This window comes from Sorex fumeus, unplaced genomic scaffold, assembly GCF_029834395.1.
Source record: "Sorex fumeus unplaced genomic scaffold, SorFum_2.1 ptg000054l, whole genome shotgun sequence".
NCBI classification, from domain to species: Eukaryota; Metazoa; Chordata; class Mammalia; order Eulipotyphla; family Soricidae; genus Sorex; species Sorex fumeus.
In genome coordinates this window covers 1544009-1570442 of record NW_026606111.1, presented here as the reverse complement: position 1 = coordinate 1570442, position 26434 = coordinate 1544009, and the positions used below count along the sequence as shown (strand labels likewise).

Below are 26434 nucleotides of genomic sequence, written 5' to 3'. Positions count from 1 at the left end.
TAGAGGGCCCAGGGTGAGAGTACAGCAGGCAGAGCTCTTGCCTTGCTTGTGGTTCCATCCCCGGCACCACAGGTGGTCTCTGAGCCCACCAGGAGTGATCTCTGGAGTAAGCCCTGAACACATTTGGGTGTGCCCCCCACTCTGCCATTTTTGCATCGATGGAGCCAGAGCAATAGGTACAGTGAGTAGGATGCTTGCCTTGCACCCAGCTGGCCCGGGTTCCATCCCTGGCACCACAGAAGGTTGCCGAAGCCTGCCAGGAATTATCCCTGAGTGTGGAGTTGGGAGAAAGTCTTGAGCATAGCACAGTGGGTGTGGCCCAAAAACAAATTTTGGCATAGAATCTGCAATAACTTTGCGGTGAAATAGAGAATTCAGTGGATCTGGAAGTTAAGCATAGCTGTTACCATCAATTTTTGTTTGTTTGACGGCCACATCCAGCAGTGCTCAGGGCTTACTCCTGCTCTGCACTCAAGCGATCACTCCACGTTGGGTTTGGGGAGCCATATATGGTGCTCGGGGCTTGAACCCAGGTCAGCCGCATGCAAGACTCGCACCCTACCTGCTGTACTGGTATGCTTCAGCCCTTATTTTATTTATCTTGGCTTTGGAGCCACATTTGGCTATGCTCAAGGCTTACTCCTGACTCGGCTCAGGAATCTTAACAGGGATGGGCCACATTCAAGGCAAACCAGCCTTCTGCACCCCAGTTGTTTTTGTTTGTTTGTTTTGGAGCCACACCCCACTGTACTCAGGGCTTACACCTTGCTCTGCACTCCTGACAGTCTCAGGGGACCATACTGGGTATGGGAGATTGAACCCCAGTCAGCCGTGTGCAAGGCAAGTACACCCAAGTTCACTCTCTGGCCCACAAACATTTGTTTTAAAAATAGATTAGTATGTTTGTTTCATCAGTGAAAATGTACCTCTTGCACACACACACCCTTTTTTTTTTTTGGCTTTAAAGTGAGAGTAGAGGGGGGTTCGGGCCGTGCCCTGTGGTGTTGGCCATTCCTGGCACTGCTCAGGAGTGACCCCAGTGTAGTGCCAGGAATCTGGACCAGGTGACCGGAGTGCAAGACAAGCACCCTACTTGCAGTACTCTTTCTCTGGCCCCTCTTTCTTCTCTTTTAGTTTTGGTTAAACATGTGTAGGTTTGAGTGCTCCTCCCTGTGACCTGACTCAGTGCTGGGATCACACATTCCCAGTCTGCAGTCTGAGCCAGGCTTGGGGTCTCCACGGCGACACCATGTTGTATGGTACTAGGGATTGAACTGGGGCCTGTTGCATGTGGAGCACACTCCCTAGTCTTGTCTCTCCAGCCCCTCTGCCACGCAATGCTCAGGGGCTCCTGTTCAGCACCTGGGAGGTCACGTGGTATTGCATGTGGCCCATACCTCACACTGTCCTGGGATAATTTCCCTGGCTGAGCAATAACAGTTGTGTGCTTGAGGATCTGATGTCAAATCTCTGTTATCTGTACTTCCGTCTGTGTATATAATTGTTTACTTAGCAGTAGGTCTCCAAGCATTCATAAAAGCTGTCTGAGGGCCATAGACCATACAGAGGTTAAAGCACTTGCCTCGCACGTGGCTGTGGCCATGACAGTGACAGTTCAAATCCCAGCACTGCACAAGGTTTTTTGTGCGGGTCAGGCATGGGCTCTCACCATAGAGCCGATTGTGGTCTCTGAACACCACAGTGTGACCCCCTGCCCCACAAAACCCCACTCCGTTATGTAGTATGCAGTGAAACACCCAGTAGTGCTCAGGGCTTGCTTATTCCTGCTTCTGTGCTCAGGGTTTGCTCCTAGTCGTTTTGGGGGGACTATATATGGCACGGGAATCGAATCTGGTCCAGCTACATGCAAGGCAAAGCACTTTACCTTGTTCTCTCTCTCTCTCTCTCTCTCTCTCTCTCTCTCTCTCTCTCTCTCTCTCTCTAGCTCCTGGACTTTGTTTTTTTAATAATTTAAACTAGTTTATGGTTTATGTTTTGGAGGGTGGTTGGGTTTGAGGGCACACTCAGTGCTGCTGGGCCCTATTCTTGGCACTGTGCTCAGAAGTGACCCCAGCGGTTGCTAAGGGGACATGCTAGTGATTTGAACTGGGGGCCGAGGCCATTGACACCACATGCAAGACAAGTATCTTACTTCCTGTTTTATCTCTCCAGCCCTGAATTTGTTTGCTTAAAGAAAAACAATTCATTCTTGGATTATTACTTCTTTCTAGAATGAGGCCATATTTGCATTTCATTCTTTATTTGTAGATATAAATAAATGTTCAGGAACCTTGTTTACATTAATAAGTACATGGGAATTATAGTTTTGTTACAGTGTCACTCAATGATTTTAATTCCTTTTGTAACAGTGCCAAGGTAAAATTTATCACAAGACACGGTTATCAAGCAGTCTGCCATAGGAAACCTCCAGTCGATAGATGCGTCTTCCTTTTTGTTGAAAGCAAAGAATTGGAAAGTACCTGACATTCATAAATTTTGCTTAGCGTGACCTTAGAGTTAGTCACTGTGTCAATACCAGCATCAGTATTTGAATTGCCCCTTTGTTCCCGGTCTGGAGTAACTGCAAGCATTCCAGATGAGCCGGGCTCTTCAGAGGCTGAAAGGGGGGGGGGTTGGGGGGGGGGGGGCTTGAGAGAGGGAATGTGGAAGAGGAGGGTGGCCCTCTGCTTACAGGAAGGATGCTGTTTAGGGGAGCTTCAAAAAAGCTACAAGAAACAGAGGGATTGGAAACAAATTTCCTTAAAACCAGTCCAGCCCATATCCCTTCGGGAGAGTCTTCGTGTCGCACCGCCCAGCCTGCAGATTGTGCTAAACTTACACCGACTCTTGCTTGCTGGGCCAATTTCTGGGCATGGGAAAAGACTCGGGAAAGTTACCTTCTCTCTACCCTGCTCCCTCAGCCCTTCCTCCGGGCCAGGTCTGGTGGTTTGGCCAGTCTAGCCTACGAGTCCGCAGCTCCTTCTGGGATTCAGTGGGTTCACCTTGGACCTGGGCCAGGCTTCATGCACATTGCTTTGGTGACTAAGTGATGAAAAAATGACAGTCCTTGCCCTGCAGGAGTTTGTAATATGAGCGCATGTTATAAAACAAAACAACACACCCTCCTCCGGAAAAGAAACTGGGCTAGATCTTGTTACTTTACCTATAAAATAATGTATTACATTATATATTAATATTATATGTAACATAATAAGACATATGTTTACAATGTTGACGTTTTGATGACCGGATTTCTATATAATTTATATCTTTTTGTAATTTCCTGTATTTTTATTTTAGACATTTAATAAAACCCAATTTTTGAGGAAGTTGGTTACCCTGAGGGGTATGGCTCAGCCTTAAGGTACATACATCCTATGTGTGAGGCCTTAGGTTAGATCCCTGCACTGCAAAAACAAAACAAGAAGCAGGAGGTTAGACTTTAAAAGACCACCGAAGGCCCTGATAGAAGAAAATGAACTGGGCGCTGGGGCTGGAGAGACAGCACAATGCAGAAGGCTCTTGATTTACTTCCGCCCGACCAGGTTCAACCCCTGGCTCCATAGATGTTCCCCTGAGCCCTGCCTTGAGGAACCCCTGAGCACAGAGCCAGGAGTAAGCACTGCCCTGGGGCTGGAGAGTTAGTGCAGTGCACTGAAGTACGTGCTTCGTAAGCCGGAGGCCCAGGGTCAGTGCCTGCCACCGCATGGTCTCCCGGAGCACCCTGCATAGAGTCTGCAGAGACAACCTGCTGACCGCTCCACTAAACGGTTTCACCCGGGGGACTCCGGGGAGAGAGGTGCTACTCTGGCAGAGCGGGGACGGGCATCGCAGGTGCAATCGTGGGGCATCAGAAACCACCCACTGTGGACAGTCTTTGCTCCCGTTCGACCACAGGAAACTCTTCAGTGAGAGAGGAAGCTTTCATTGTCTCCGGATTGTGTTTTACAACAATGAGAATGTTCTTGGTTTTATTACTAAGTAATCTGGACCTGTGGCTTCTTAGTTATTGTTTGGTTTATTTCTTTCACATGTCAAAGTTCATGACAGTCTTCCTGTTCGCTTCAGCCCCCGATGTGCCCACACACCAGGCCCTTTGATTTGAAGCTACAGGCCCGCATTTAGCTCAGGTTTCTCACATGCTGCTGATTTGATCTCATTTACAGGCTCACATTTCTGTTGCCATACACTGTGTGATCTGGGCCTCCCCACAGCTTTTTAACAATTAGTAATTGAGCAGGAAGTGTGTTTTTATTACAGTGGCCTTTTGATTTTGATTTTACAATCCTGTAGTGTTAGCAGAGAGCAGAGGTGAGGAAGTGGCTCTCTGAAACACATTTTTGACAGAGAGAAGTCTGTTGTTTCAGCCACTTGGCTATCTGTCAGCCATTCTCAGACTTCCCTCTGGTGTTGGTTGCCTGGCAACCTGGGGCTGGAGCAATCAAACCGTGGCCAGTTCTTTTCCAAGCCCAGATTGGGAGATGATTTATTGGTGGAACTGTCGGCGTGGTAAGCCCAAACCCGAGAAATGGATCCTTTCTCTTTCTTTTTATAAACCAGGGTTTATATAAACCACATCAGGAAAAAAAAAATAAGAGAAGGTGTATCAGCTACGGGGGTTGCTCCAAATTCTTGTCATTTCCAAGAGTAAAATTACCCCCAGAGCACTAGTACAATAGCCTTGCACGTGCCTGACCAAATGTGGTTCCTTGAGCCTTGCCAGGAATCATCCACTGGGTATGGCCCAGAAACAAAACACACAAACATTGAAGTGGATTTGTGTCCATGTGGGTATAGGTAATTAAAGCCCATAGGGACTTCCTCCCCAGGACTGCTTGGAGCCAGCAGTGCTGCCCCCAGCATTGCCCTGGGGCCCAGGTGGCAGCAGAGACTAATCCAAGCTCCAGTGTAGGCTGGGCCTGTGTTCCCACCTTCCAGCTGCCTTCCTGTCCCCTAGGTGAATATTTTTAGTTGGGGGCTATAACGCTTGCCTTGTGTGTGACTCACCTTTGTTTAATCCCTGGCATCACGTACAGTTTCCCAGCACTACCAGGATTGATCCCTGACCACAGAGCTAGGAGTCGACTCTGAGGACACCAGCTATGCCCCCTGCCCTCTTCTAGGTGTTTTTGTTTGCTAGGGGACTCGAGGGTCTTGTGCAACTGGGTGGAGTCATTGAGGAGAGAGGATAGACACCCCCCCTACATTCCCTTCCCCCACCACACACACAGAGGCAACAGAACCTGAAAGTTTGCCTCCAAAACTGAGCCTGAGCGGGAAAGATCTGGGATGCGGAGGCAACTGGGGCCTTCCTAGAGGGAAGGTGACGCTAGTGGCATGTGTGGGAGACAGGTGTGCACTCAGGTGAGGGAGGGCTGTCAGTGTACACGCTCGTCCTACACTTCTGCTCCGCCATCCAGTTTATAGTTACAATCTCATAGTCATGAAAACTACCCCACATTAATGTACTTGGTCTGTAAAGTGGGTTTTGAAACCTCTCCTGGAGGCCTCTTGGTTAGGGAGCAGCAGATGGTTTCTCCTTGCTGGAAAGGAGAGTGAAGAGACTCCATTTCCGGGGCAGCCTGCGTGCGGGGCGGGGCTTAGCCTTTTTCTCCTTTGTTTGCCATACCTGGCAGTGCTCAGGGGCTGCCCGCAGAAGTGCTCGGGACACCGTGCACTTTCAGGGATTTAAGCTTTTTTAATAGTAGGGAAATTCTGTGGAACTCAAAGTCTACTCTCTGTGCAGCCGATGTATCCAGCTGTGTATGTAAATGTGCTATTAATATGTTTGTATTCCTTATAAATATACAGATCTAGTCTGTTTGTGTGTGTAATTTATACACAGCTGTGCTCATGTCCCCTTAATACCAGAGCCTTCAGTATGAGCAGAGGTATCACGGGGGTGCAGTTGTTCCAAACAGAAGCCAGCAGAATTGCCCATTGGTGGGGTTCAGTACTAGTGTGGGGCAGGGGTGGACTGCTGCCTGGAGGGACTGTGTGATGCCCTCAGGCATGAAAGCAGGTGGGACCTGCTGCGCTCCCAGGCTCCCTGGGAAATAGTGGTCGCTGAAGGACAGACTGGGGCTTTGCCTTTCAGGGCTGAAATGCACGCCTCAGCCACCCCCACACCCCCAAACTCTCGAACAGATTTTTCCCTGTTTGGAGATTGTTTGAAGTGGATCAAGTTAAATAAGGCGCCCTGGCCTGTGTCATGTGACTGGGAAACAGTCCAGGACCGCCTTCTAATTGTAGGGGCTGGTTCGGGCAGGCCTCAGTTTCCTCCTCTTTGGGAAGTGGTGGGTCATAATAGTTTCTGGAATCAAACCCAGGCTCTTCACAGGCAAGGCATGTGCTCTACCTCTGAGCAACTTCGCTGGCTAGAGGGTGTTCCCTTGGAAGACAAGCTTCACTTAATTTGAAATAACAAACCTCTGTGATTTAATTTTGTTTACGACTTGTGGTTTCTATAGTTTTCCTTCCAGTAGAAAGATCTTGATGCTTTGCTCTCTTAATGTTGCTTTGATTTGGTTTTTAGGGCCACATCTGTGGTGCTCAGGGCTTACCCCTGGCTCTGTGCTCAGGGCTCACTCCTGGTAGTGCTTGGGGGATCATATGGGATGCTGGGGATCGATGCGTGTAAGACAAGCACCCATCCCCGGTGCTGTCATTCCAGCCCCTGTTTCAATGTTTTACAAAAAAGTTCTAGCAAAAGGATAATACTAAGGGGCAAGGTACTTGCCTTCCATGTAGCTGGCCATCCCCAGGAGGTCACCTCTGAGCATAGGAGTAGCTCGTGAGCTCCCACCCACCCCCTCCACACACATGCATACAGATGAGACTATTCTAGACCTGCCCGGTATGGTAACCACATTTGAAATGTGGAGTAAGTTCAGTTTTATGTACTTGTAAAAATTATATTAAATTTGCCAGACTGGGTAGGAAGAACAAATGTAAACTATTTCATTAGTCTTATGGTAATAACGTGTTGAAATTATAGTATTTTTATAGTATTGGGGGGTTGTTTGTTTTGTTTTGAGTCACACCTGACAATGCTCAGGGGTTACTCCTGGCTCTGCACTCAGGAGTATTCCTGGCGGTGCTCAAGGGACCATATGGGATGCTGGGGATTGAACAAGTCTGGAGCATTAGTACAGCAAGTATAGTGCTTACTTTATACAAGGTCAACCTATGTTAAAAAACCAAAAATGAATAAATAAAAGGTACCCATTTTGTTTTATTTTGTTTTGGGACCGCCCCCTGCTGTACTGAGTGCTTACTCCTGGCTCTGTGCTCAGGTATCAAACCAGGTTGGCCTCCTGTACGACAGGTTCCTTCCACTATGATCTTTCTCCAGCCACACCCCCACACCCCACCATTTCCAAAATAGCTACTAGAAAGTTCAAGTAGACCGGTAGGGTCCCATCTGTTGCTGCCATTTTGTGGGGGATTTTTTGGGTAGACTTCTTGGCTTTGTTTGCTAGTTTCTTTGCTTTGGGGCTATACTGGCTAAACCCAGTGCATGGATTGGGGGGAGCAAAACGCACCTTGCAGTAGAGGTGCTGGGGGAGGGGGGCGTATAGCCCTCAGATGGAACCGGGACACTCCATCTTTGAGCTCGCCCTGCTCCTCAGTTCCAGACTCTTCTCGGAGATTGTTTTCCTCTCTAAAGCTTCTTCGCTTTGATCTCTTGTAACTTTAGTTTATTCCTGTTTGCTTTTGTCTGGAGATACCTCCTCATCCTTGATACGATATGAGATATGTTATGCCCTTTAGGGTTCTGTTATTAGTCTGGGGCTATTTTTATTTTGGATGTAACTGGGCAGCCACAATTGGCAGGAGGTTTTTAGCTGGCAGTATTTCTTCGTGTTAATGCTGCTGCTTAACTAGCCAGTTCTCATTGGACTTAAAAAATGCATCGAAGCGTGCTCTGATGGCAATGCTTAGTTAGGCCTGCAATAATGACAGACTTCCGTGTATTCAGCATATTCACTTAGACTCAAGGGCTTTGACAGAGATGTAATGGTTTGGTGGCTTTACTAGTGGGACCAGTTGCTGTGTAAACCAGGCAATATAGTCATTTTCCTGTTGGGCTTGTGGTCTTTGAACTAAAAATAATCACTCTTTTGGGGGGATGAGGGTTCTGTGCCCAGTGGTACTCAGGAATTACTCCTGGCTTGGAGCCCAAGGGGCCATATGGGGTGCCAGGGATCGAACCCGGGTCTGCCGCATGCAGGCGAGCACCCTCCCCGCCTGTACTTTTACTCCTGCCCCAGAAGTAGAATAACTTTTATTTGGCAACTGGGAAGGGTTGTGCGTGTGTCAGCAAAGAAACCATCAGCTGCAGTGAGGGTGCTGAGGCCCGTCTCGGAGTGGGGTGGCTTGTTTTCTCAGAGGATGTGTATGTGTGAACACACAGGAATGGTAGAATCAGTTCATTTTGTCGGCAGTAATTAAAGAGAGAAATTTAACAGTGATCAGGTCTCAAGAGTCATTGAATTAAGTAGGATGGGAGATGAATGAGAGGTACTAGTACTAGGGAAGACCCAGTCAGCTGACCTCCAGCCCACTTCATTTATTCATTCAGCCTCTTGCCTGGAGATCGTCTGTTGTCGGTGCTCGGGAGAGAGGCCTGCTGTGTGTTCGACGTCGCATCCTACCCAGTAATGAGTCGGCTGAAATAAAGCCGAGTAAGGTTATAGGGAAAGACACGGCGTGCAGATTGAGGAAGTCTCACTCGGGAGATTCTAAATCACTTCATAGGAGTACTAGCACGAGGTTAGAGTATTTAGAGGTTTTTATAATAAAGCTTGTCTTTTTTCATTACTACCTAACAAATTATGTCCCCAAGTCTTAGCCACTTAGGCTGAATGTCTTTTCCTCAGGTCAGGAATTGTGAAGTAGAAAGTTCCTGTTTCCTCCTCTCTTCTGAGTCTCAACACCCTCCCTAAGTCCCCTTGCCCCCCCCAGTGAGTCAGGAGCCCTCATTGAGGAGGGACCCAGTTAAGAGTGTGTGAGAATCGTCTTTGCTCCCTCCTGACACCATCTCCCTGCCTTCCAGAAACTTCAAACTAGGACTCCTTTCAGATCCTGGTGCATAGTAGGTTATGGGGGGTTGGTTTGTTTGTTTTTTCTTTTTTTCTGCCTACTATTTCTGATTCTGATCCTTCATTTATATGGTTTAATTCACTAAATTATCATCTTGCATTTCAGAAATTTAAAAAAATAATCTCATGAAAATAGCACCAACTTAAAACAATTTTTTAAAAAAATTTCTCAGCTGCAATGAGATGAGACTTCATGATTGCAGTGCAAGTCTGAAGCTCTGAGCCCTTTCATGAGGCATAATCCAGTGGAAAGTGGTATCTACCCGAAATTGCCTTCCCTCAGCTCTCTGAACTGGGAAGGCTTGGGGATCGACTTCACATCTCTCTGTGTCAAAGTCTCACCCACTCGCCCAAAGTTCAGTGCCCTCCCGTATCTGAGTGGCCCCTCTGCCCATTCTTGCCCCACTTCACTTTTCTCCTCTAGAAACCACCATGTAGCCGTCTTTCATTTCCTGAGTAAGTTTGGCTGTCTCAGAAGTCACTGCTTCCCCCTCTTGATCAGCTGCATCGTATTCCACTGAGCCTGCACACCAAACATTCCTTGTCAGTCTCGCGATTCCTACCCATTCTCTATGTTACTGTCTGCCAGTGCTTTCCTGCAACCTTTCACTCTGAATGTTTGCCTTAGTATCTGACAGGAGTTCTTTGGACACTGACTCGAGGTGGATCCTACCATTTGTTTACTTGGGACCCCCTCTGCGGTGCTTGGGAACCGTGCGGTTCCTGGGGTGAACAGGGGGTGGCCATACACGAGGCTTCCTCTTGGCAGGGCTCAGAGGACCTTACGTGGTTCTGGGGATTGAACCTGGGGATTGGCAGCATGCAGGGCAAGTGCCCTACCCACTGTATTCTCTCTCATCCCCCAAGGAATATGATTGTGGTGTGGAATGAAGTGAATCTTGAACAAACTCATCTGTAGTTGATCAGTAGGAGCCACTGAGGAGCAGTTCGACACCATGTCCCACAGATGTTCTGAAAAGCTTTTATTGCTTAGGCTTGGCATCCGTTCTCCTGCAGCTCACCCCCTCTCCCACCCCCACTCCCACCAGCCACACACTAGCCTAGGGCCCACATTTAAGACGTAGCTTCAATACCTGGCTCCTGGGCTTATGCTTTGCTATCACTACTGGGGGGAGCTGTGGTTTACTTACTTGCAAATCTGCCAGCTGTTCATTCCCTGGAGAACGAGCAAGTTATTAACATAAAATTTTGTGCAGAAAACAGGGTAGAATAGAAGGAGCCATTTTCACAGTGGGAATCATTTTAATACCTACAGTGTTTTCCAAACAGTTGCAGAAGAGGACTGAGGAGAAGTCACTTTCTCGAAGTCCTAGTGAGTTTCTGACTGTGACACACTAGTTAAAATTCACCAGAGGGAGTTAATTTTGAAAGCTCTCGGTCAGGGGTTAATGCAGAGTTATCGCTCAGCCAGTGTTTCTGTGGCAGAGTGCCTCTCACCGCGCCTCTTCTCTGCGGCCCGAGAGATGAGCAGTGCTGGGATGTTGCATGCAGCGAGGGGAGCAGCATCTCTGAAGGGTGCTCGGCCAGCCCAGTGCTCTGCCTGTCGCTCCAGTCCCAGTCTCGGCATCTTTCGTTTCATTTCCTTTTCCTTTCTTTTTCCTTCTTCCTTTCTTTCTTGCTCTTTCTTTTTTTGCAACTAAAAACCAAGTATTTTGACTTTTAAAAAAAGAAAAATACAGGGGCTGGAGTGATAGCACAGTGGGTAGGGCGTTGGCCTTGCACTCAGCCGACCCGGGTTCGATTCCCAGCATCCCATATGGTCCCCTGAGCACTGCCAGGAGTAATTCCTGAGTGCAGAGCCAGTAGGACCCCTGTGCATCGCCAGGTGTCACCCAAAAATTTAAAAATAAATAAAGTTGGGGCTGGAGTGATAGCACAGCGGGTAGGGCAAACATTTGCCTTGCACACGGTCAACCCGGGTTCAATTCCCAGCATCCCATATGATGGTCCCCAGAGCAACGGACAGTAGTAATACCTGAGTGTATGAACCAGGAGTAACCCCTGTGCATCGCTGGGTGTGACCCAAAAAGCAAAAAAATATAAATAAAATTAAAAAAGAAAAATCCAGAGCCAGCGAGATAGTACAAGGAAGCAAAGCACTTCCTTTGTGTGCGGCCACTTCGGGATATGATTTTGCTTGTTGGTGCTACTTTCAGCCTCCTGAGCCTGGCACTCAGAGTGTGATCTAAAACCAAATATATACTTGGAGTAAAATTTAAAAGTAAGGCTAGAGAGAGTACAGCGGGTAGGTCCTTTGCCTTGCATGTGGGCCGGTGAGGTTCATCTCCAGTGTCACATACTAACTCGCTGAGCCCTGCCAGGAATGCAGCCCCATACAGGGTACCAGGGACCGAACATGCCAGACAAGCTCCCTGACACATTGCTTTGTCATGAGAGAGAATGTCAGGGTATTTGAACCCACTCTTGTTTCTTCCATCTCGAAAGTGACTCTGTTTCTAGCCTTGTCAAAATTTGTTTTCATGGACGAGAGGAGCAGGCTCAACTAATCAGTTGATTAATTAATTTAGAGTTTGAGTGTTATTTTAAATAAAACACTCCAAATTCTAATAAAACCCACATATCACAGTATTGTTGTTGAGTAGCTCACTTGGTTAAAGCTGAGGAGTTTTTCTGTTGGCAGCTTACTGGTAGGTAACTCTTGATAGTGATGTAAATGTCAGCTCAGTCATGGAAAACTAGCAATTTCTCTGAAAGCTGGGGTGTAATTATGTAATGTGATTGAGGTGCCACTTATCACTATAATATCATGTAATACATCTGTCAGATTAGAACTTTTTTTTGTGAGGGGAGTTTTTGGACCATTCCCAGTGTGCTCGGGATTTACTGCTGGCAGTGCTTGGGGATTGAACCTGCGATTCCCACGGGCAAAGCATGTACTCCAACCGATGCTTTAATCCATCTTCCCTGCCAAAATTGTATATAAATTTTATTTTATTTTTTATTTCATTTATATTTGCTTTTTGGGTCATACCCAGCAATGCACAGGGGTTACTCCTGGCTCTGCACTCAGGAATCGCCCCTGGCATTACTCAAGGGACCATATGGGATGCTGGAAATCGAACCCAGGTCGGCTGCATGCAAGGCAGACGCCCTACCTGCTGTGCTATTGCTCCAGCCCTGTATATAAACTTTAATTGATTTGTTTGGGGGGTATTGGGGACATACATGGTGGTGTTCAGGGCTTACTCCTGGCTCTTTGCTTGAGACTCACTCCTGGTGGTGCTCAGGAGACCTTCTGGAGTACTGAGGACTGAACTGCAGTTGGTCACATGCACGGTGAGCGCCTTAATCCCTGTACTACTTCTCCCTACACATATTTTTTTCCTTAGAATTCTTTCTTGGGAGGAGGGGTCTTGCTGTTGGCTACCCTGCAGTGCTCAGGGCATACTCCTGGCTCTGTGCTCAGAAATAACTTCTGGTCGGGCCGTGGGGGGTGCCAGGCATCAAGCCCTGGTCAGCTGTTTACAAGACTAATGCCCATCCTGCTGTACTCTCTCCAGCTGTATATAATTTTTTTAATCATTTTTTTTTATCCCTTGTTTTATGGGCCACATCCCAGTAGTCCTCAGGAGCTATTCCTGGCTCAGTGCTCAGGGGTCACCCCTGGAAGTGTTCAGAGAACCTTACGTAGTGCCAGGCATTGAACTGGAATCAACTACATGCAAGGAAATGCTTTAAACATTTTGCTCTCTTTACCCCCGTCTCCCCAACTGCCCCTGCCATAGTTCAGGGGGTGGGGTGGAGCACACTTGGCAGTTCCCAGGCCTTACTCTTGGCTCTGTGCTCAAGGGATCACTCCTGGCAGGGCTGGGGATTGACCATACATGGTGCCAAGAATCAATCTGTATCTCCTGATTCTTCTACCCTCCCCTCCCATTTTTTTGTTGTTCTTGCTATTGTTTGGGGGCCACAGCCAGCTGTTCTGAGGGTTTACTCCTGGCTCTCTGCTCAGGTATCACTCTAGTGCTGCTTGGAGCACCATATGGAGTGCAGGGAATTGAGCCCAGGTCAGCAGTGCTCAAGGCAACATCCTACCCACTGTACTGTCTCTCCAGCCCTCATCCCCCATACACATAATTTTTTATGTCACAGTATATTTCAGTAAGTAAAAGCTGGACCACAGTCACAAACTGAGTTGCAAAAGAAAAATCTTGACTCAAATTTTCATTTATATTTGATGTCATCCTGTTTGGGATTCAGAAATAGAAACTTGTATGTTCCTCATGGCCCTCAGGTCTTGTGTCCCAGTGGCTGTGTTTCTGCTGTAAGCCTGTGGGGCCAGGTGGGGGGTGTGGCCCAGTGGTTGAGTGCCTGCCTTCATTCCTGAGGACCTGGGTTCCATCCCCTACACTGCAAAGCAAAGTTTTTAAATATACATAGGGAACTGGAGAGATGGGATGCTTACCTTGCACATGGACGACCCTGCTTTGATTTCTGGCTCCCCATGTGGTAAGCACAGCCAGGAGTAAGTCCTGAGCACGGTTGGGTGGCCCAGAAACCAAAGCGAATAAACGAAAAACCAGACTGTAGAGCATAAGTGCAGAGAAAGCACGAGCATGGACGGAGCAGAGGTGAATAGAGTCACTGCCCTTTGCAATTTGGTTTGGTTTTCGGGGGCAAACCCAGTGGTGCTCAGGGGTTCCTCCTGGCTCTGCACTCAGGAATCACTCCTGGAAGGCTCGGGGACATATGGGGCACCAGGGATCCAAGCCAGGTCAGCGGCGCCTACCTGCTGTACTCTCTCTCCAGCCGCAAGTGACTGTCCTTTAAAGGAACCACCTCTGGGTCCAGAGCTATTGTACAAGGCATTTGTCTTGTATGTGGCTGACCCGGGTTCAGTTCGGTTCCCCTAGTACTGCCAAAATCAGTCCTTGAGTATCTCTGGGTTTGGCCCCAAAACCAAATAAAATAAAGGAACCACAATCCTCCTTCACCTCTGGCATCCTAGCACCCTAATATCTATGCAGTGTCAGAGACAGAAACACTAATGGGCAGAGTAATAATTCATGAGACCTTGAATTTCAGCACTGGAAATGCTGTATTACAGTTCAGTTACTCAATTTATGAAATGCTTTTGAAATTTCACAGTATCTATTTATAAGTTGATAGTTCTTAATTTTTAAATTAAAGTCTCAGAGTTTCATGTTCTTCCTTTGAAGAGAAATGAATTAGGGGATGGAACTTCGACTATTCTAAGCTAAACTTTTAACACACTGACTTACTCTACTCATTGACTGCCTGAGTGTTTGGATTTTAGAGGCTACTCTACATTTCTGGTAAACCACAAGGTAAAAGCTCATCTCTGAGGAGCAGATGTCTTGCCAGCTTTGAGGCCTTGTGGCTTTCCATGGAGAAGTAACAGTATAGGCCACATGGAGCTTTTGCTTCCTTCTTTTTGAGATCAGTGGTGCTTTACAATTGATCGTATTGTCATTGATGTATGCTGACCGCAGTGGGCTGTGTTCATCACCAGATGTCAAATTTAGGTTTCTGAAAGAAGTTAGTTTGAGACATTCAAGAAAATGTTCCCAGTGGGCTTGGACCATAGAGTTAGCCTGGAAAGAAGTTGAGAGAATCGTGTACGTTAGAGCCGTGGGAGCAATGGAGATTCTACTGGAGTCTGGGCAGTCGGGAGTTCAGAGCCTGTGGAGCGCCGGCAGGAGAGTTTGTGGCCCATTCTGTTGTCAGTTCACAGTCTGTTTCCACGGCCCACCCTAGCCCAGGCCCGTGCCGTTATGGTTCCTGAGGGACACCCCTCACAATGCCTGCCTGTTAAGAGCTGAGAGGAGCTGGGTACCGCCTAAGCCAGACAGTCGAGAGGGTGCTTTCATCTCAGAGTAGAGGGGCTTGGGGTCAGTTAGAAGTGTCCTGGGGGTAGGCTGAGGAGCAGGAAAGTCATCCCAGAGTCTGTGGTTCAAACCGATGTCACAGTCTGGGCAGCTGGCATCCGGGTAGGCAGAACAGTGTCCTGAAGGATCTTTAATTCAAAGATTTAAAGGGGCATACCCACCACACTGAAGAGACTGAAGAATGCCCCTTGCTTTGGGCAGTACAGTATGGCACCCTGCAGAACCAGGTAAAGTGTGGCTTTGAAAAATTCCCTGGCCGTAGCTGTGGAGACGGGCTCACCTGGGGACTTGACTGGGGCCTAGAACAGAGATGGTCAAGGCGGAGATTGCAAAACCTTCTTCAGAAGAATGTTGAGGACTTGGGAGCATGATGCCAGTGCCAGTAGAGCGTGGGGCGATGACCCCGAAGGCCAGGATGAATATTTGACGTGCAGGAGGCCCCAGTTCAACCCCTGGCCACACCGCTGCTGCACACCACAGGGCAGCAGTCCCAAGCAACGAGCACCTCCAGGTACAGCCCCCCAAATCATTGCTCCAAAGAAAGGACTACTGGTATCCCAGCTAGAGGTACTGTGACCAAGAATGGTCTCTTTGGGGGAGGATTACTGGGGATCAAACCCGACCTTCACACATGCAGCAGCCCTTTCCTGCTGGCCTGGATGGGCTGTGCCCTGCCTTGGGCGTCCGTGCTGGGCCTAGACGCCCATCCTGAGCTTGGAGGCTGCCTTTGCCTGAGGAGTTTGTGACCCTGATCTGGTCATTTAACCCCCTGTGCCTCAGTTTCCTTATCTATAAAATGGAGACAGTAAGATACTGTATTTGAGGTTGTGAAGGGTTTTAGCTAATACACGAAAGTCTCCTGGCCTTAGTAGGTAATAGTTTGAAATGGAGTGGCTGATGTTCAGAGAATTTCATCCAAACAAGTTGGTGAACCAGGATCTGAACTCTTGTTCACACCTCCACCACATTCCTTTGATGCCCTCGGTTCAGCCTTTGCCAGGTGCTGCCTTCACTGTTCTGCATGCCTAGGGAGAAGGGTGCATATCTGTTGGCATTGAACTCGTCAGCTTGCCTGGTGGTGCTGGGAGAGACATTGGCCTCACCCCAGAAGGCACACTTGGAGTATGTGTGGGCTCCCTACACACAGCCCTAACCTTTTACTCTCTCTCCATCCGGACAGTCTTCCTGCCCTCCCCATGGCAAGTGCTGTCAGTCCTTCCCCACTGCCCTGTGGTGTTCCCGCTGCCGTGGCCGCGAGCCCCGATTCCCTGGAACCCTCAGCTACTTTGCTGTACTGAGCAGCGCGCCTGGCCACCTCCTGCTTGGGAGAAGTCAGCCTCACTGTTATGTAATGACTGCATACACTAGAAAGATCTTGCTTCTTGTTTTGAAAATCCCTCCGTTGTTGAGTGTCGGTAAACTCTTAGGCACTTGGAGTGTTTTGACAAGCAGGATGGTGCTATCTGGGCTGTCCCATCAGCCTGCATGCTCCACAGGCACCCGGGCAGGCGGCACCCTGACCGTCTCTGGCCCAAGCTTAGCACTGTGATTTAGCGTCTGCCCTGGCCCCGGCCAGGCTGTGCAACCCGATCCTTCTGCCCCTACACTCTTATCTGCTGCCCGCTCCTGCACAGCCTGTCCCGGCAGTTCCCAGAATTTGTCCTGGTGGCCCGCAGGGCTGCCGAGCCCCCGGGCAGGCGGGGCTCTTCCAGGTCCGCTTCCTGAGCCCTCAGCCCCGCGTGCAACTAGCTTCCTCCTCCCGCCCCACCCAGTGCCCTTTGTTCCTCTGCAGCTTCTTAGGGGCCCGGAGCTCCCTGTTCCCCCTCCCGCCACCCGCAGCCCCCCGCTCCTTGAGGGCAGGCCGGCGCCGTGGCCGTGCCGTGCCCGGGCCGGAGCAGCCCAGGAAGGGCACTTCGCGGGAGTCCGAGTGGCACTCCCGCAGCCCGGGAGGACGTGCCTCCTTCGGGTGCCTGGACGGATATTTTCCCTTTGAACTGGACGAGTTATCCAGAGGGCTGACAGTGATGAGTCACGTCTGAGGGGCGAAATCGGAAAATGCAGAACCTCCAGGAGCGGGGTGTGGGCGGCTCGGGGCTGCGCTGCCCGGCTGGGCCCTAGCCCGGGGAGTGGGAGGGCCGCGCTGCCCGGTGGGCAGGTGATTTATTGGCTGGGAAGCTTCCGCGGTGATTTAGTTGTGAAACGGCGCCCTGTGAGGTGCCGGCAAATGCCTGGGCCGGGAGCGGCCGCCCACAATCCCAGGCCGGAAGGGACCGCGGGGGGTGCGGGGGCCAGCCCGCGTTTCGTCGCCGGGGCTCGGGGCGCCGGGCGTGCAGCGGAGCTCAGCTGACTCGGCCCCGGCCGGACTGGAGACGGTGCGGCGGCCCGAGAAGGGCCCGGCCCCGCGCTCGCCCCGGTACGGAGGAAGTTTCTGCGCGTGCCCGGCCGGATCCGCTCCCGCCGCTCGGAAGGAGGGAACTGCGGCCCGGGAGGCGGCCGCGGCCTCTCCGCAGAGCCCCGGGGCGGGGGCCGGCGGGCGGCGCGGCGATCCAGGCCGCCTTTTGCAGCCGCCCGGGCCGCGCCGGGCTCGGCGCGCCGCGCTCCAGCCTCCTCCCCCGGCGGTGGCGGCGGCGGCGGCGGCCCCAGCCCCGCGCCCCCCGCGCCCCGCGCCGTGCGGCCCCGCCGCGGTCACACGCCGAGCCGCCCCCGGCCGCCTCCGCCCTGCGCTTTGTAGAGCCGGAGCCAGAGCCGAGTGACAGGCCCGGCCCCGAGCCGCCCGGGACCCCGAGCGCGGCGGCCGCCGGCCCGGCGTACCTGTGGCTGCGGCGCCGCCAGCGCCGGGTCGGGAAGTGCCGCGGGGGGCGGCCGCGCGGCCCCGGCCGGAGCCCCGAGGTGGGGGTCGGGGCGGGGCTGCCCGGGAGGAAGGGAACAAAGTGAAAGTCCGCCCGGGCCGGGGGCGAGCCTCGCCGGGGCCGGGCGACGGGCGGGGGTCTCCGGGCGGAACGAAGGGGTGCAGATGGTCGGGGGCCGCGGAGGGGCTTTTCCTGGGGTCGCGGCTGCCCGAGCGCCGGGGGTCGGCTCCCCCGAGGCCCGCGCGAGCCCGGTGCCTTCCGGGTGAATTCCTGCGATCGGCGACTCGGGCCTCCCAGCCCCGTGGGGCGCCCGCCCGGAGGAAAGTGTCCGGGGCCGGCTCCGTCCTCCGGCTCCCGCTTGACCTTCGGGGAAGCCGCCTCCCGCCCTCCCCAGGTGGAACGCAGCCGCGCGGCGTGGCTGACACCCGGGCCGCGCTGTTGTTTATGCCTCGGTGGGCCCCGGCGGGGACGGTCCGAGCGGCGGCGCGGAGGGCGCAGAGCTGCGGCTCGGCCCCCTGCCCGGCCCAGCCCGGCAGTCCGTCCTTCCCGGCGCCGCGCGTGCGGGCTGCGGGACCGGGCGGCGAGGACGGCGGCGGGGGTCCGAGCGGGCCCGCGGGTCCCAGCTGTGCCGCCAAAGCCTCTCCCGGCCGGGCCAGATTCCCCCCCGGCGCACACGCGGCTGCCGCTTTTTCTGCTGATTGCAGAGCTCTCGGCTTTGCTGACATCCTGTTTTGTTTTGGGTTTTAACATCCCGTTTGTTGTTTCTTTTTATCGCAGAAACGTTTCGTGAAGGGGCTTAGGCAGTACGGCAAGAACTTCTTCAGAATTCGGAAGGAGCTGCTTCCCAATAAGGAAACAGTGAGTACAATTGCACTTTATGTAACTCGCTTTTTTTCCTCTTCGCTCCTGCTGCTTCTCAGCATTTGCTCTTATGAAATGGTTTCCTTTCGCCAGCGCAGTTCTCGGACTTAGGGGGCCCTGGAGAATTCCATTCATTCTATTTCCTTCACTTTTAGTTTTTGGCTCACGATTTTAGTAAAGTAACAGATTACACTTAAAAAGTGGACTTCCTTGTCAGAACAGAGTGGCCTTTGGTATCAGAGTGGTTCAGTTGGAAGGGGTGGGGGGTAATACCTGATTCTCAGTACAGTGGCTGAAATAGGAAATTTCATTTATCAGTAGTTTGTGCTTATTGACAAACATTCATCCCAGCAATAACATTAAAGAGATAGTGTAAGTCATCGTGCCTTGGACTGTCAGGATGTTCCCTCTGATGTTGGTTTTATGTAATGCTGCTCTGTCTCCTAGGCGTGATGGTTGGCACTTTTCATTGATTTTGCTTTTGTTTTGGGGATTTACCCAGAGGTACCCAGTGCTTCCTGGCTCAGCACTGAGGGGTCACTCGCTGCAGTGCCTGGTGTCATATGTGGTACTTGGTCTCAAACCTGGGTCAGCCGCAGGCAGGCCAAGGGCCTTACCTGCTGTACTATCTCTCTGGTATTTGGTTTTAGGGGGTGGAGGAAGAAGGGTGCGGTTTTCATTGAACAAACAAGGAGTCTTAAACAGTGCTCTAAAGGAGTCTTTAGAATGACAGTGGGGCCAAAGCGATAGTACAACAGCTAACCCAGGTTCAATCCCCAGCATCCCATGTGGCCCCCCTGTCCCCCAGCACCACCAGGAGTAATTCCTGAATGCAGGGCCACGAGTTACCTGAGTATCACAGCTGTGACCCAAAAAGCCAAAATAAACAAGAACCTACCTTATGGCACTTAGAACAGGGGCAAGTGCCTTTAAAAGTTTTTTCACTGGTAGTTCAGAAAGCTGAGAATCTGATCTGGTGATTATCCTTGATAAAAGTGGGAAGGAGGGGGTTGCCGGAATATATGGAAGAAGTAACTAGTATACAGAAGAGATGCTGCAACGGGCTTTGTCTGTTTACCTGTAATTTTCTACAGGTGGTACTGGAGTCAGCAGGGAAGCTGACCTCTGCCTTGGCAGCCACTGAGACTGGAGTGGGGGGGTCACTGCTGCAGAGCAGGCACAGGAAGTGCTGTCGGCTGGGGGAGGGGTGTGAAGATTTCATCTCCCTACTCAGTGTAAGGACAGTTCCTATAGGGAGGAAAGGAGGCTTTGAGGAAGAAACTTGATAGAATAGGGTGAGTTGTTTTGATTTCTTATTTTCTTTTCTGAGGGGGTGGGGCACACACACTGGGAATGTTCAGGGCTTACTCCTGGCTCTGTGCTCAGGGATCACTCCTGGTGAAGCTCAGGGGACCATATGGGGTGCCAGGGATCAAACCTAGGTTGGCCTTGTGCAAGGCAAACACCCTACCCGCCCCAAGCCCCCCTCCCCCCTAATATCTTTCTGGTCATTGTTTTATTTAGGTTTTGGTTTTCTAATTGTTTATTGATTTTTATTTCATGATTTACCCCCCCCTTTTTTTTTATTAAATCGCCATGAGATACACAGTTACAAAGTTGTTCTTGTTTGGGTCACAGTTATACAGTGTTCCAATACCCAACCCTTCACAAGTGTACATTTCCCACTGCTTGTCTGTCCCTAGTCCCCCTCCCAGCTGTGTGTCTGTCTCTCTCTCCCCCCCCACCCCACCCCTCCCTCCTTCCCCTCCTCTTCTCCACCCCCCTTTGCATTGTAGTTTACAATATAGGTAAAAGGTTATGCTAATCTTGTTCTTTTAAAAATTAAGTTTCTGGAAGTTTATTTTATTTTTTGGTAAGGTGCATCCAGAACAAGAACTCTAAATGGGGAAGAAGTTACTGAGATTTCTTTTGCAGTTTTAATTAGGTAAAAACTTGAATATTTAGGGGGTGGGGGGTGGGGGTTTATTGGGGTTCTTCGTGGTGAAAAATAAGTATTGGTAAAGGGAAATGTGATTGATATTTGCATGACCAAGACCTAAACCTGAAAGCTTTGTAACTTTTCCCACAGCAATTCAACAAGTAAATTTAAAAAAAAAAACTTGAATATTTAGATATATAGAGATGGTTTTTAAAAGTTTGGGGCCAGAGAGATAGTGTAGTAGACAGTGTGCTTGCCTTGTATGCGGCCAATGCAGGTTTGATCCCAGCACCCCATATGATCCCCTGAACACCACCAGGAGTGATCTCTAAGTGCAGAACCAGGAGTAAGCCCCAGTCACTACCAGGTGTGGTCCCCATAACCATAAATAAGAACTTTACAGACATTAAAGTAAAATATGCTATGTAGTCGTATATTTTGCTCTTTCTAGAACATGTTGGAAAAGAGGTATTTAGTGTAGATCAGTGAAAAGAACTCTTTGTGGTGCCAGGAATCGAACCCTGGGCCTCAAGGGCTGTGCTCACTGTTGCTGAGCCACATTCTCCACCCAAACAGCCTTGAAGTTTTCTGAAGATTTCAGTTATTTGAAGTTTCATAGATACTTTCAGAAACGGAAATGCCGTGGTTTGAGGAGCCCTGCAGAGCCACAACCCAGGGTCACCCTCCCCCGCCCCCCACAAGCCACCACATACCCGGAAATCACCATCCCTAAGCCAAGTGTAGAAGTTTGGCTGTGGCCTTATTTTGCGTAGATGTCGGGGTGCCAGACAGTTTAGTTGGGAGTAGATTTGGCTGGTGGCTTAGGCGAGAGTATAACCTTTCCCCTCAGGTTTGATCTATCCCTGTGCTCTGCTAAGTTACCAACTGTGAAGAGTTTGATACAAGAAGTTACTCAACAATTACATTTTATGTTTTTTAAAAAAATAGCAAGGTTAAAACTTCATTTGAAATTTTTCGAGCATTTGGAAATGCAGACATTTTTATCTAGCAATATATTTCCCTCTTGGAAATATACCTGAACAACTTTTATATATGGGGGGGGGAACCAAATGGCAGTTACCAGGCCACACCTGGAGGCCTCAGGGTGGGTATCTCCCAAGTAGTGTGGTTTTTGGCGTGGGAGTGAGGTGGGGGATGGGACAGGGTGACACACACACGCAGTCAGTGCTAGGGACTGAGCCCAGGCCGCCCGCACACAAAGCCTGCATCAGCCCTTTGCGCCTTCTCTCCAGCCCCTAATTTACGCTAAGGAAGAACCTTGTTTCTGGCTTTTTATTGGTTTTGGGGTCACATCTGACAGTGCCTAGGAATCACTTCTGGAAGGGCTCAAGGAACCATATGTGGTGTTAGGGCTGAACCTGGGTTAGCTGCATGCAGGGCAGATGCCTTCCCCTCTTGCTCCAGCCCCATTTCTGGCTTTTCCTTGTTCTTACCTATAGTCTCACTCCCTGTGTCATAGGGAAGTTCTGAGTGCTTCAGGTATTTGAATGTATCTCCTTATTGACATTTTTCCCCCATCACAACTCTTCTATCCCGTTTTTCCCAGCCACGGTGCTTCTCTGGCACCCAACAGACTTCCTCTTTTCAGCTACTACTTAGGATCATTGGCATGGAGGATGTGTTTCAGCTGAAATCGGCTGATCCCTGCTAGTGTCCAGGTGTCTGTGGCAGAGAATTGGAGGACTGGGTAGGAGAAGTCTAAGGATTCTAATCAGCGAGGAGAGGCACTCGTTTTCCTTATCAGCACAGCAGAGGTAATCATTCACGAGTCATAGTGAAGGTAGAGCAAAGGTTCTTTTTAAATTTGCTGCAGAAGATGAGAGAAATTGCAAGGACAGTGTTCTGCAATATAAGTTTTTGTTCAAAACTTGCTTCATAGACATTCTCAGATGGTCATGCCATTTTAAAAGAAAGAAAATTCCTCTAATCTGGATCCTTCCCACCTTCTCTTCTATTTACCAGAATTATTAACTCATTTATTTACTTGTCTCGGCTTACTGACTTGAAACTTCAGTAGGGTGTCCGCATCCAAAAGAACATGCCAGTTCGGGCTTGGGCACCAGGGTCAGCCGGCCTGTGGTCTATTCTTGGCCTTACCAGTAACTCGGATCTTTGCTGACTGCAGTTTGCTTGGAGCTGATCATTTGAAAATCAGGTCCAGTTCTTATAACAACTAGGAGACCGTTTTCTCTCAAGCGTGTTTCTCTGCGGGAGAGCAGGCTTTTGTTTGTTTGTTTGCTTTTGGCTCACATTCTGCAGTACTTGGGGCTTCCTCCTGGTTCTGCGCTCAGGGATCACCCCTGACTTGGCAGCTTAGGGCCCCATCTGGGGGACAAAGAATCAAACCTTGTATGGCTGCTTGTAAGGTAAGCGCACCTTACCCACAGTATTCTCCCGCCCCTGGTCTGGCCTCCTCTGACGCTTTCCTACTTCGGGGACATAGGGAAAAATCATCCTTTCTCCTTTAAAATAAGGCTACCGAGAGTATCTCGCCCACACAGCAGAGCCTGGCAAGCTACCCGTGATGTATTCGATATGCCAAACACAGTAACAACAAAATCTCCAATGGAGACGTTACTGGGCCCGCTCGAGCAAACTGATGAACAACGGGAGGGCCTTTACCTTTATCCTTCCTACCCCTTAAAATTGTTTTTGAGAATTTAAATGAAATACTTAAAAATATTCATAAAATATGTATAAAGGCTCTTGAAAGTGATTGTTCTTCCCAATCTATGTCTAGTCCTTCATTAAGTGCTGTGAAAAATACTTTCCATTAAAAAAGAGTAACTTCTGTATAAAAATTTATTAATATGAATGAAAGAAGTTACCTGTTTGCTTTTGAGCTAATATTTTTTGTTTGGGAGTTGGGCTCACTCCTGGCTCTGTGCTCAGAGATCACACCTGGCAGGGCTGGGGGACCATGTGCAGCGCCAGGAATTAACCCTGAGTCAGTTGCATACAAGGCAAGTGCCTTTTCCCCTGTATTGCCTCTCTGCCCCAAGAAGACTCCATTGTTTACTAGTCCAGCGCGGTCCTACAGACAAGTTTCTGGGTTCCCTCATTTCAGCTCTCCTGGCTCTGGTTTCCGTGGCGGTTACAGTGGGGCCCCTAAAGTGTAAAGGGCCGTGTGCAGAAAACCGACTGTCGATGGAGCTGGAGTAACACTGTTGTCCATGAGGGTAACTGCAAATCAAATATTTTAGTATGTTTGTAGTGCGAATAACCAACGATTCTATTATTCTGTTTTTCCTTTACCATCTTCTTCCCTCAGTTTGTTTTTGTTTTTTGTTTTGTTTTGTTTTCTTATTTTTTGTGGGGGAAAGTCACACCCAGTGATGCTCAGGGGTTACTCCTGGCTCTGCACTCAGGAATTCCTCCTGGCAGTGCTCAGGGGACCATATGGGATGCTGGGAATCTAACCTGGGTCGGCCATGTGCAATTTGCTTGTTTACTTTTTCTGGACTGCAGCTGGCTATGCCTGGGGCTGAGTCCTGGCTCTGCATCAGGTATCACTCCTCATGGGGCTCCATATAGGCTGCTGGGATTGAACCCAGGTCATCTGCATGCTACCCAGTGCCCTCCCCGCTGTACTATGGCTCCGGCCACTTCACTTTGCTTTTTAGGATTTTAAGTTTTTGCCAAGAACCTCACGTCAGGGTCTCTTGCTATCTTCTCTCTGATGACACTTTGGCCTAAGCCACATCTGAGTCTCCAGTGTTGGTATATTTGTACAGATCACAGGGCATGGACCACAGGAGACAGTACCGGGTTTGGCGCGTGCCCTGCAGTGTGGTTTGCTCCCTGGACCCAGGTGGTTGCCTGATCACTAAGCCAGGAATAACCTCTGAGCATCCCAGGTGTGGCCCCAGTTCTCCCTCCCCCTCCAAAGACAAATGAAAAATCACAGCGGGTGTCCCATAACTGAGGTTCTGTGAAGAGGGTGGGGAGGCTGGTTTCCCGATTCTGCTTTGTGTGTTGGGTTGATAAAATAAACTGACCTTGTAAGGTAAGGTAATGTCTGAAAACCTAGGAAACTTATAAGAGTCAAATTTTAATTACAAGGAAGAAACCATACCAAAAATAATATAAAGTTATGGGTGTCCCAAAAATAATTTTTCATTTGGTTCTTTTGCACCCAGCACTGTTTTTCTTCAAAATCATATGATTGGGTTAGAGAGACATTACAGAGGGAAGGACACTTGCCTTGCAAATGGCCAATCCAGATTCAGCCCCTGGGGCCACATAATGGTCCCCTGAGCCTTACCAGGCGTGATTCCCATGGTCCCCTAGCCTTACCAGGAGTGTTAAGGGTTTAAGCCCTGAACACTACAAAGTAGAACCCCAAAACACAAAATCACAAAATGAGAGCTGGAGAGGTAATTATTATAAGAGTTATGGCAATTGTTTTGCAGGTGACAGAGCCTTGTTTGATGCCCAGCATCATATATGGTCCCTGGTGCACCGCCAGGTGTGGTCCCCGAGCACTGCAGAGTGTGACCCCCAAAACACAAAACAAACTCACAGAATTTTCAGGTGATCGCTGAGGTATCACACTGAGAACTTTTTCTGTGTTGTTGAACCAGATTTTCTGTGTCTGACACTGATTTGCCCCCTTCAAACCTGGCTGACTTCTGACTGCTGTTAACTCCGGCAGATTCGGCTCATATTGGATTGTAGTCAGGAAACACTTATCTCAGCTGCTCCCTTTCGGAGACCAGTAATCTGTCCCACGTGGGTGGAGAGAGGCGACTGTCCGCTCCGGAGGGGAGGCAGAAAGGTGTACACACTTACTGTCTTTATGATAGCATCAGGCTTCTCATGTTTGTTTGGGGACCACACCCAGCCGTGCTCGGGACTTAACTCCTGGCTCTGTTGGCTGGTTGCTGTGATTTGAACCCAATTCAGCCACATGCAAGGCTGGTGCCTTCCCTGCTGTATTACCTTCTAGCCCCTCTTCGGTTTTATTTTTGATCACCTAAACCAACAGTGACTAAGCTATTTGTGAACATTTGTGAACACGGTTGCGAGTACTGTAATATTTACTAAATTAGAAACTCGTTTTCACCTACCTCCCATTTCAAGGCTCAACCTCTGTAGAGTTCGGTTTTTTATTTCAGTTTGGGGACTCTTAAGACTTGAGTCCTTGTACTGGGTGGGGTGTCTACAGAGAGCTGCAAAGTCTCGCCGCCCCCCCCCCCCCCCCCTTCAGTAGCGGACAGCGGTGCCCTGAGGAAAGGAGCCCTTGCAGGCCTCGGTTCGGACTCCTGGAGTGGGAAAGGCTGGAGCCTTGGGCACAGTGAGGGGTGTGGTCTGAACTGAACAGTGAGGAAGGAAATGAATGGTTTTGACTCTTCTTCATGGTTGGAAAAGTGGAGGAAAAGTGACTTTGCTGCTCTAGGAAATAATCCTAAGCAAAGGCATGGAGACGGGAATCGGGAACTGCCCACAGCTATTGAGCACGCAGTGGGGAGGCTTCGGGTGCCAACAGTCGAATTTGGCCAGTTTGTAGCCAACTTGGAGGGGCTCACGTACTGTCCACAGTGTTTCTGTGGAATCATTGAAGCCTTGCCCTGAAGAGAATTGAACATCTGAGAAGCTACAGGGATGTCCTCTAGTAGGAGAAGACGGAGTCCAGAGAGAAGGTTCTTGATAGTTCACTTTTACAGTGAGACCAAAAATTGGATTTCAGTGTGATTTCTGAGATGGACGCATACATTTTATGTTGATTTCTGACTGTTAAAAATGTATTCCTTTTTTACACACACACAC

At 49.8% G+C, this 26434-nt stretch overlaps 1 protein-coding gene across 4 annotated transcripts in view; it reads left to right on the top strand.

Moving 5' to 3' along the window:
* The window catches only part of RERE (arginine-glutamic acid dipeptide repeats), a 246800-nt gene that overhangs the window by 178475 nt on the left and 41891 nt on the right, over positions 1 to 26434 (top strand). For 2 of the 4 annotated variants that reach the window (XM_056125470.1, XM_056125469.1), the window contains one exon: positions 18622 to 18702. In XM_056125470.1, the coding sequence (XP_055981445.1) occupies positions 18622 to 18702 (81 nt within the window). Of the gene's footprint in view, positions 1 to 17087; positions 17151 to 17350; positions 17409 to 18621; positions 18703 to 26434 lie in introns of those variants that run through there. The other 2 variants (XM_056125472.1, XM_056125473.1) reach the window with 2 other exon arrangements.